Source organism: Primulina eburnea, chromosome 3 (assembly GCF_022965805.1).
Source record: "Primulina eburnea isolate SZY01 chromosome 3, ASM2296580v1, whole genome shotgun sequence".
NCBI classification, from domain to species: Eukaryota; Viridiplantae; Streptophyta; class Magnoliopsida; order Lamiales; family Gesneriaceae; genus Primulina; species Primulina eburnea.
Window position 1 is genome coordinate 8,527,627 of NC_133103.1, and position 10,934 is coordinate 8,538,560.

Below are 10,934 nucleotides of genomic sequence, written 5' to 3' on the forward strand. Positions count from 1 at the left end.
TTTCTTGATAATCAAGAAACCACTTTGTTCTCATTTCTTGATTATGTTTAAACTTTATCTCTTTTGTCGTTTGAGTAGGTATAAGATAAATCCAATCTTTAGTGGATTTGTTATCTATTTTTAAGATGAATTTTCATTTCGAAATTATTAACATAGACGGTAAATTTTATCACCACAACCATATATGGTGGATTCGTAGATTTGTTGAGGTGGTTGTAGTTCGTGGAATTTGATTAATAACCAAATTAATATTACGATTTTAAAAAAAAATCTAAAACCGAAAATTCATATACGAGTATAGTGCAAAAATGAGAAGTTTGTACCAAATATGTATTGCTTTTATTGCCATTTATTTAATTAACAGAATCGCAATAATGGTTGGCATGTTGACCGGTGAAAAAGGGTGGTGGAGACTTGTTCCTATAAAAATTTGGGACCCAATTTTACTCCACTTTGAACGGCATTTGAGTAAAGTTTACCAGCTCGATGCGTCCCATCTCTCTTGTTTTTCCATATTCACATTCTCATAGATGTAAACGAACTAAACTGTTTGTAAGCTATTCGAAGCTCGATTCGATAAAAGCTCGTTTGAGCTCGTTTAATGAAGCTCATTAAAATAAACAAATCAAACTCAAGTTTTACAGTATTCGGCTCGTTAACTCGTGAACATGTTCGTTGGTAAGTTCATGAGTAATCTTTTAGATGAAAAAATAATAGTTTTGATATTTGATTTATTGATTTTGCATATTATTTATGAAATATATAGAAAAATCTATTAAATTTATTTATTATAATAAATTTACAAGTTTTAATAAGAATAATATATTTTTCTTTAAATGTATAATTTACTTCTAATTAATTTAATGAAAATTTAAATGTATAATTCATATTTATTAAGCTTGTTTAAGTTCGATAAAGGCTTGAATAAGCTCGTGAGCCATGCAATATATTCTTTAAATAAAGCTCGTATAAACGAACCAAGCTCAAACATTCAAGAGTTCGGCTCGGCTCGACTCGATTACATCCCTACACATTGTCACCACATCGGTTGATTCGACCAGCGATGAGCCTAATACCTTGCACCATAAGTCGGGTCGTATATATTTTTCAATGTAAGGTTATGAGTGAGAACGATGTAAAAGAATGTCTCATTGAATTTAAAGTGAGAATGATAAACATTCGGTATTATAAGATATCGTTCGGTCGAAATCAAGAAGTAATCATTTTCCTCTTTGTTTTACAATCGAAGCCCGAACTCGAAAATTTATAATATAACCTATTTTGATCCATATTAAATTAATTAAAACAAACAAATATATGGAGCAATCAAGCATGGAGCCAGTAAATGTAATTAATAATATAATTATAAATATTATACGGCTCATTCTTTTTTCAACAATTCTATAAAATCACATATTACATCAATTTTTTTTTTTAAAAAATGAAACAGATAATTTCTTTTAAATTATCATAGTTTTTTAGTCTATTGTGCAGAAGTCCAAGTACTGTTTTTCTACAAACTAGGTAGAATAACGTTTCAGGGTGAGAAAAGACATTTAATTAGTAAGAGGATTTCTACAACTTATCGCGAATCCAAACAAATCACGATCAATTAAATCAAACTAGCATAAGTAGGGCATTTTGTGTGCTTCTACACGAAAAAACCACAAACATATATAGTTTTGTTATATTATTCACGTCCGATACTTATCTATGTGATCACCAATAAAGTGACACGTATCTATTAGATATAAAATATAATAAGAATAAGTTATCTTATCGATGTGCACAGAAAATATACAACGTAACAAAATTATATATAGCAAATAAATCGATTTACTCTAATCATTTATCCGCAGCGCTTTGTACTTATTTAATTATTTTTATGTATCCTAATTAGTCATCCCAAAAATCGCGATTCGGACATTTATTACTTTATATTATATATATTAGGGAAAGACACCCCTTAGGCCCTTATTAATGACAAATAAATTACATATTATTCTTCTTACTTGATCAATTTGAATTAAATAATGTCAAAGTGGAAATAAAATATACAAAAGGCCATTTGAAAGGGGTAAAAAAAAAAAATCGGCGCACACACATATATATATTTTATATAATAATAAAAATAATAGTCTTCTCAAAAAAAAAAAGAATAGGTCTTTATGAAACGGTCCCACAAATATTTATTTGTGAGAAATGTCAACTATAACGATATTCACAATAAAAAATAATACTCTTAGCATAAAAAGTAATACTTTTTCGACCCAAATAAGATATCAGTCTCATAAAATATGAACTGTGAGATCGTCTCACACAAAATTTTGCCATTAAATATATATTATTATTATTATATTATATTATATAATATAAATGAGCAGTGGAATGGCCAAAGACTCCGAAATGAGGAGAGCCAATTCCTTCCCTTTCCCGATAGTATTTATATGTGCACGAACCCTTCTCATTCAATGATTCACTGAGCATTAAATTTTTGCCTTCCAATAATACATTTTTTTAATTTAAAAAAACCCAAAAATTTCTCTCTTTTCTTCTGTATCAGAATCTGCAGCAGAAGCAGAGGTGAGACTGAAGATGGGTGGGGATAAAGCTCTGAGCCTCGAAGAAATCAAGAATGAGACGGTTGATCTGGTATTTTTTCCTTTCGTTCTTCTCTTGTTCTTATTATCAATTTCTCGTTTTCTGGGAATTTCTGTTTTTTGAAGTGTTTTTTTTTTCTAAAGTTTTTCATACATTTTCTGGATGAAATATGTAATATATGTGTGTGTTCTTGATTTTTTTATTAATGTGTGTAGATTTTTTAAGTGAATGAATTTGTCTAAAATTGAAATTTTGATCTCGTATCTCGTGTTTTTAACTGAAATTGAAATTGATTGATTATTTTTCACTGTTTTTGAATTATTGATTGTGATTTTAAAAAATCTTACATTTTTTATGCATTGAAAAATAGATATGGTGAAATGAATGATGTTATTTTTTAAAAAGTTTGAAACTCGGAAGATTAGATACGATAATTGTTATATCTTGGTTCTAAATATATTAAATTTATTTTTATGAATTATATAATATTTTCTCACTATCTTTTATTAGTTAGTGTGTAAACAAAACAAGTAAAATTAACAAATTTGCACGCTTTCTTCGCAATTAATTTCCTTTGGAAAATTTATAGAAAGTAAATGCTATCTTTTGATGTTTAGTTTTCGAAATTTTTTGTCAGCATTAATTAATTAAATATAAAAATCAGAAATTATTTATATATATAATTTTAATAATTTGTAGAAGGGTACCATTTGGTTGTACCGGTTCCGTAGTACGTTAACTCTTTTTGTTTATTAATTTTGTTTTTCTAACTGTTTCCTTATTTTATGCCACGCCATCTCCGGCTCTTTTTAGTATTCAGATCGAGATTTTTTTAAGCCAATTTTTTTAATTATTTTCCTGATAAATTATACTTACTCATTTTAATATGATAAATAAGACGATGATATAGTATAGATTTTTAATGGAGTAATTAAATAATCATCTCGTACATTTTTTTTAGTTTTTTTTTATCAACTACAAAATAATTTATCCATTTTTTTCTATTTCATTTCGATTTAGAGAAGTAATGTAGACTATAATTTTGTGCAAAATAAATGTTTAGAAAAAATCTTATATAATTTAGTATGCACAGTTTTTAATTATAATGCGATTTTTAAATTTTTTACACGATAATTTATTGTACATTAAAAAAATTTTACGCACGAGGAGTTTAGGTACGAAACTTTTTCTTTGATGGGGGGTAGTCGATTAGTCATGCACTTTACTAACAAGAAAGTAGCGTAGCATCGGATTCCACTTTGGCGCGTGGGGTTCATGTGATGTTGAATTTAAGCCATTTTCGCTGACTAGAAATCCATTTGGGCCCGGTCCCTTGACAAAAGTCAGCTTCATCTTGTTAAACTTGTAGATTTTTTGCGTTTCATATGAGGGAAATAGTTTAAAAGTTGATTACTAAGAAAGATATGGTCCTGTTTAACTGTATCTTTAGGTTATGTTTGGTAATCATTCCCTTATCTTGCATTTGGTTCGTTTTTTTATCAATCTATAGGTCCTTGATTATGATTAAGAGCCCACACTGTTCATGTTATTTGTGTGATTAAATATCTCTATTCAAAGGGTGTGATAATTAATAATTTTTGAATAGTGATCATGATAAAATTGTATATTGACCATAATATCCTTGAATTGTTTTCTTCAATATAATATGAAAATTAAAATTAGTGAAAATTTAATAATTAATATAATATTTAAATTTTTATTATATTTTTTTATAAATTAATTTCATATATTTTAATTAATTATTTTCAATCATTTTAAAGAAAATAAATTGTAATGAAAATCTATCTTAAGTTAAATTTTTATAAATTTGTAATCTTGTTAATTAATTTTTTTATGAAAATAAATATTTTTTCAATTCTAATTTTTTTAATGATTTAAATTAATTTTAATAAATGTAAATTATAATTATAAATATTTAATTACGTATCCAATTATTTTAAAATATATATTTAATTTGCATTTGGGGCATTTTGGTCATTACAATAAAATTTATAAAATTAATCCATCATTTTAAAATCATACCAAACACCATATTATTTATCCCACCATACTATTAATCCATATATCTCATTTTTTAATCAATCTAATTATTAATCATTTACTTATCAAGTAACTTAATCTTTTAATGAAATACTAAAACAATGTTTACATAACAATTTCATTACATAAGCTAGATAATTGGCGTATTAGAACAAGTGTAGGATTGATTGTAGTTGAAGAAGATATTACAAATGCACGATTACTACATTTACAAACTTTCGACTTCGAAGGCATTTGTGAGTATGGATGTGATCCTACGAGGAAAGATCACGATAATATAACCAATGAAACCGAGATGGAAGCTGAACTTAATATGAAACATAGTTGTTCACAATGGTATAAGCAGCTTAGAAATAATATATTTTTGTTTTTGAACTGGTTATAATGGTGTCGAGTAGTCATGCTTCCCATTGATGATAAGGTATTAAGATTTTATGAAGAAATAATTTTTATGATATTTTTACATGGCTGAACGATTTTATACATGTCTTGGGATGGTTTTAAGAACAACAGACATTTGATCATGTATGAGTTGTTAACACTATGTTCCTGTTATCCACCAAATAACAGGAAAAAGTTCCGATCGAGGAAGTTTTCGAGCAGTTGAAATGCACTCGTGAAGGGTTGAGTTCTGAAGAAGGAGCCACAAGGCTTCAAATTTTTGGGCCCAACAAACTGGAAGAGAAAAAGGTATTACCGAGTTTTGTTTCCTTGGATATGATCACAATTGGGTTGCATATAAATCTAATAATTTGTGTCATGGTGATTCAGGAGAGCAAAATTCTCAAGTTCCTCGGCTTTATGTGGAATCCACTATCATGGGTTATGGAAGCCGCGGCTATCATGGCGATTGCTCTTGCTAATGGTGGTGGAAAACCACCGGATTGGCAAGACTTTGTTGGTATTGTTTGCTTGCTCGTTATCAACTCTACTATCAGTTTCATCGAAGAGAACAATGCGGGAAATGCTGCTGCGGCCCTTATGGCTGGTCTTGCTCCTAAAACTAAGGTGTGGTGTAGTTGAGGTTTTCAACACAATAATATTCTCTTATCCCATTAATGAAGTAAACCTATCTTCAATTCTAATAATGGAAAACCATGGAATTTCCTTTCATATCATTGCTTGTTACTTGATTTTCACTGGCTTCTTGTTTTGGATGTTTTCCTGAAAATAGGTCCTCAGAGATGGTCAATGGAGCGAGCAGGAAGCTGCCATTCTGGTTCCTGGAGATATAGTAAGTATCAAATTGGGAGACATTGTCCCTGCTGATGCCCGTTTGCTCGAAGGTGATCCATTAAAGATTGACCAATCCGCCCTCACGGGAGAATCCCTTCCAGTAACCAAGAATCCTTACGACGAAGTTTTCTCGGGTTCCACTTGCAAACAAGGTGAAATCGAAGCAGTAGTCATCGCCACTGGTGTCCATACCTTCTTCGGGAAAGCGGCTCATCTTGTGGACAGTACAAACCAAGTGGGACACTTCCAGAAAGTTCTCACAGCAATCGGTAACTTCTGCATTTGTTCGATCGCCATTGGTATGCTGGCCGAGATAATCGTGATGTACCCGATTCAGCGCAGGCCATATAGGAAGGGTATCGACAATCTCCTCGTTCTCTTGATTGGAGGCATTCCAATCGCTATGCCCACCGTCTTGTCTGTGACGATGGCTATTGGATCTCACAGGCTGTCACAGCAAGGCGCCATCACGAAGAGAATGACTGCCATTGAAGAAATGGCAGGAATGGACGTCTTGTGCAGTGACAAGACTGGAACTTTGACTCTTAACAAGCTGACTGTTGATAAAAGCTTGATTGAGGTATTTGCAAAAGGGGTGGATCCCGATCTTGTTCTGCTTCTTTCTGCAAGGGCTTCAAGAACTGAAAATCAAGATGCTATTGATGCTGCCATTGTTGGCACACTCGCTGATCCAAAGGAGGTACACATCTTTTATAAAGATTATGTGTTCAAAATTTCAGATCGATAAAATAGAACATGTTTACGATTCTCAGGCTAGAGCTGGCATCAAGGAGTTGCATTTCTTCCCCTTCAACCCCGTGGATAAGAGGACGGCTTTGACTTATATTGATTCAGATGGGAATTGGCATCGTGCCAGCAAGGGAGCCCCTGAACAGGTAAACTTATCTTTTTTTAATACAAGATCGTGTGTGGAGTCCACGGGCCCATGAAAGCATGGCAGCGCATAAAAGGCTCCACTCACAAATACTTCGCATTTGTCTGACTCTTCGAAAAAAGTTGTTAGAAGAATCTGATGTAGCACATTAGGGTATTATTCTTGCAGTTTACCATATCATACTAAGTATCCTTTTTCTTTGGTTTTCCCTTTCTCTTGAATCAGATTTTGACTCTGTGCAATTGCAAGGAAGACCTGAAGAAAAAAGTTCATGGTGTAATTGACAAATTTGCTGAGCGTGGGCTACGCTCCTTGGCTGTTGCCAGACAGGTTTGTTATAAACTGCTTGCCTGAGTGTCCGACATTTCCACATGCAGCAGTGCGAATATGACATAAATGTTTTTATATTTGCAGGAAGTGCCAGAAAAGACAAAAGAGAGCCATGGTGCTCCATGGCAATTTGTTGGGCTTCTATCTCTTTTTGATCCACCGAGACACGATAGCGCAGAAACCATCCGCCGGGCACTAAATCTTGGTGTAAATGTCAAAATGATTACAGGTAATTGGATGGTTCATCACAAGGATATGCAGCCGTGCTGAAGCCACAGTTTGTTTCTTCTAAATTTATCCATCAATCATTACTGTTTCTCTGATATAGGCGATCAACTTGCCATTGCTAAGGAGACTGGACGTAGGCTTGGGATGGGAGTAAACATGTATCCATCAGCTTCATTGCTTGGGCAACACAAGGATGAGTCTATAGCTGGCCTTCCTGTAGAAGAATTGATTGAGAAGGCTGATGGTTTTGCTGGGGTCTTTCCAGGTTGGTGATTTTTAAACATTTGTTGATTTTTAAACGTGTATTTGAGTCTAAGAATTTCTTCTATTTGAAACCCCGAAAATGGGAAATTTACTGCATTTTTTGTTTCATACAGAGCACAAATATGAAATAGTGAAGAAGTTACAGGAGAGGAAGCACATTGTTGGAATGACAGGAGATGGTGTCAATGACGCCCCTGCTCTGAAGAAGGCAGACATTGGGATCGCCGTTGCTGATGCTACTGATGCTGCAAGAAGTGCTTCTGACATTGTGCTAACAGAACCCGGGCTTAGTGTAATCATTAGTGCAGTGTTGACGAGCAGAGCTATTTTCCAAAGAATGAAGAATTACACAGTTAGTTTCATCCGTTTTCCTTCTATTTAATCTACACATTAGTATGAAACAATTTGTTGAATTTACTGATAATAGAACTTTAGCAAAGAGAGAATGTGATCCAACACAACATTTAGAACTTCAGCAAAGAGAGAATGTGATACAACACAAGATTTATGTGGTTCAACCATAATAACTTTCATCTTATACACAACGTTAAAAGACAAAAACAACACAAAACTCTATAGGTCACGCTTAATTAGAAAGATATACTTCCCCCATCATATAGATGAAGATATGTTAGAATTAATGTGAAAGGAGTCTTTGACTCGATCATAAAATTATCATGTCGAAGATGTATTCTAATCTTTAGATAGGTCCAGCGCAAGTTGAAGTGTTCTTTGTTTTTGTTTTGCAGATATACGCAGTGTCAATCACCATCCGTATCGTGGTACGCTGATTGTAGCATTTAATGATCTAAAGTACTTTTGACATGTTCAGTCCTCGTATCATTCAATTCTTGTTTGCAGTTTGGTTTCATGCTTATCGCCTTGATTTGGAAGTTCGATTTCTCTCCCTTCATGGTTTTGATAATTGCCATCCTTAATGATGGTAATTTGTCAGATTATGCATTCCAATTTTTCTGACGTCGTCCATTTTTTCATGTTTTTCTCCCCAAAAAACGTGGGAATATAAATTAACAAATCTTGTTTACGTAGGTACAATTATGACCATCTCAAAAGATAGGGTGAAGCCATCTCCGTTGCCAGATAGCTGGAAATTGAAGGAGATTTTTGCCACGGGCGTTGTACTTGGAGGTTACCTTGCATTGATGACTGTTATATTCTTCTGGCTGATGCATAAGACCGACTTCTTCCATGTAACGAATATCAATCTGTCACCGTTTTCATACTTTTTTTGCTTTCGCATTAATGATTTAAACAATTTTTGTGGGCCATGCAGGACAAATTTGGGGTTAAAAATATTCGAGACAGTGAGTACGAAATGATGGCTGCTCTATACTTGCAAGTTAGCATTGTTAGCCAGGCCCTCATTTTCGTGACCAGGTCACGCAGTTGGTCATTTGTCGAACGCCCTGGATTTCTGTTAGTGACTGCATTCATCATTGCACAATTGGTAAGATTTACCTATCCTAGACATACCATAGAAAACATGTTGACTTCTTAAAATGGTCTCAATTTTAATCCTTGGAAAATCGATTTGTTTTGCATAGGTTGCTACTCTTGTAGCCGTGTATGCCAACTGGGAATTTGCTAGAATCAAAGGATGTGGTTGGGGATGGGCTGGTGTAATCTGGCTTTACAGTATCGTTTTCTATGTGCCACTTGACTTGATGAAGTTTGCTATCCGTTATATCTTAAGTGGAAAGGCTTGGCAGAACTTGTATGACAACAAGGTATATGGTCACCATTTCTGTAGAACATAATCAAAACCTTTCTCCAAAATACTGTGATTTGCCCTTTTTTCACGGTTAAAAAGATTTAAGTAGGGCTAGTATCACCACACATGCATTTTGATATGGCGATAAAACGATTCTGCATATACCTTGGTTTAATATCTTTGGTTCTGACTTCTTTGAAACAGACTGCTTTCACAACCAAGAAAGATTATGGAAAAGAGGAGAGGGAAGCTCAATGGGCTCTTGCTCAAAGAACTTTACACGGCCTCCAAACACCGGAAGCTTCAAATATTTTCAATGAGAAGAGCAGCTACAGGGAACTGTCCGAAATCGCTGAACAAGCCAAGAGGAGAGCTGAGATAGCGAGGTATATAGATATTGATCTGGTTTTACTTCCTTTTTTTCAAGAAAACGTTCCACATGTAGTGAAAACATGATCTGCTTTTATTATATTTTTGCACTTGCAATAGGCTGAGGGAGTTGCATACCCTTAAGGGACACGTCGAATCAGTCGTCAAGCTTAAAGGGCTCGACATTGAGACAATCCAGCAGCATTACACCGTTTGACGAAGAAGCCAAATAAGTTTCACATGCGAATCAGCCAGAGAATTAACTAGTCTGATTTAAAGCGAAACAAAAGGATTTCTCTGCCTCACTAGATAAAACTTTCTTAGATGAGAAGAGGGTGTACAATTTTATCTGTTTTCTGCTGTATATGAAAGGGGTGGCAGAAGGATTTCTGTCTCATCTTTGTCCCCTTTTATGAGTCAAAATGTTATCACCATAAAGGAAAAATCTTTTAGAAAAGTGTGTATTACAAGTTCTAGATGATGACAAACTTAAGATATCCTTTTATCTTCTAAAATTAATCGTCAAACCTCCAAAATGACAGATACGTCCAATCTTTTTAAAAAACAAGAGATCGTAAAACCCTTATCCAATTTAACATAGGGGGTTTGATGTTTTTGATATTTCACAAAGACAATTTGTTTGGTGTTTAAATTACCAAACTTGTCTAATCTTAGCAATCTATTGAGCTTTTTCTTTGGTCTTTATTGCATTAAACTCTCTCGATAATTCTGTATTAGAAAGTATAATTTATTGAGAGAACAACTTATGAAAGCTACTTAAATGTTTTGAAACTCACTGAAAACTAGAAAACTACAACTTTTCTTCCGTGGGCTCTTTATTATTTCACACTACGTAATTTAATCAAATAGGTTAACTTCTAGAATTTCTCGAATGGTTCATTTGCCTCCTATACCACTCCTTTCCCATTTCCATCCTAACAGAAATGAGTTATGACACTAAAGAATTTTGAAAAATAAAAAATGTCAAGTAGAAGCGTGATTGCATTCTTCAATGGAGATATATAGCCAAATATATAATGGAGCATCTTTCGTAAAATGTGGGGTCATATGATTGTATAGAGGTCAAGTTCCATCTACAAAATTATTTATTTATTCGTGAATATTTATCGATACACATGTGATCAATATTCACGATTGGGGTGATGTCTTGACTCCCAAGGGTTGCATAGAATTTTCCTTATTAGACATATTTGTATT

The 10,934-nt window shown here is 33.3% G+C and overlaps 1 protein-coding gene and 1 long non-coding RNA gene across 3 annotated transcripts; one reads left to right on the forward strand and one right to left on the reverse strand.

The window, feature by feature from the left end:
• Window positions 1-2,395: 2,395 nt before the first annotated feature.
• LOC140826023 (plasma membrane ATPase 4) lies at window positions 2,396-10,213 on the forward strand. 2 transcript variants are annotated; one of them, XM_073188106.1, is made up of 16 exons: window positions 2,396-2,652; window positions 5,233-5,352; window positions 5,434-5,670; window positions 5,837-6,598; window positions 6,672-6,794; window positions 7,019-7,123; window positions 7,208-7,352; window positions 7,452-7,616; window positions 7,729-7,967; window positions 8,365-8,397; window positions 8,477-8,558; window positions 8,666-8,826; window positions 8,910-9,083; window positions 9,181-9,363; window positions 9,552-9,733; window positions 9,837-10,213. In XM_073188106.1, the coding sequence occupies exons 1-16, from the start codon at window positions 2,596-2,598 to the stop codon at window positions 9,931-9,933; spliced, it is 2,865 nt and encodes a 954-aa protein (XP_073044207.1). In that variant the 5' UTR covers window positions 2,396-2,595; the 3' UTR covers window positions 9,934-10,213. The 2 variants fall into 2 exon arrangements, with proteins under 2 accessions (XP_073044207.1, XP_073044208.1); XM_073188107.1 differs by lacking the exon at window positions 8,365-8,397 and having other exon boundaries at window positions 7,729-7,971; window positions 8,448-8,558.
• LOC140826024 (uncharacterized) lies at window positions 9,871-10,402 on the reverse strand. Its single transcript, XR_012116770.1, has 2 exons — window positions 10,283-10,402; window positions 9,871-10,225 (listed from the first exon to the last, which is right to left on the reverse strand). It is a non-coding gene; the product is annotated as an uncharacterized lncRNA (long non-coding RNA).
• Window positions 10,403-10,934: the final 532 nt, after the last annotated feature.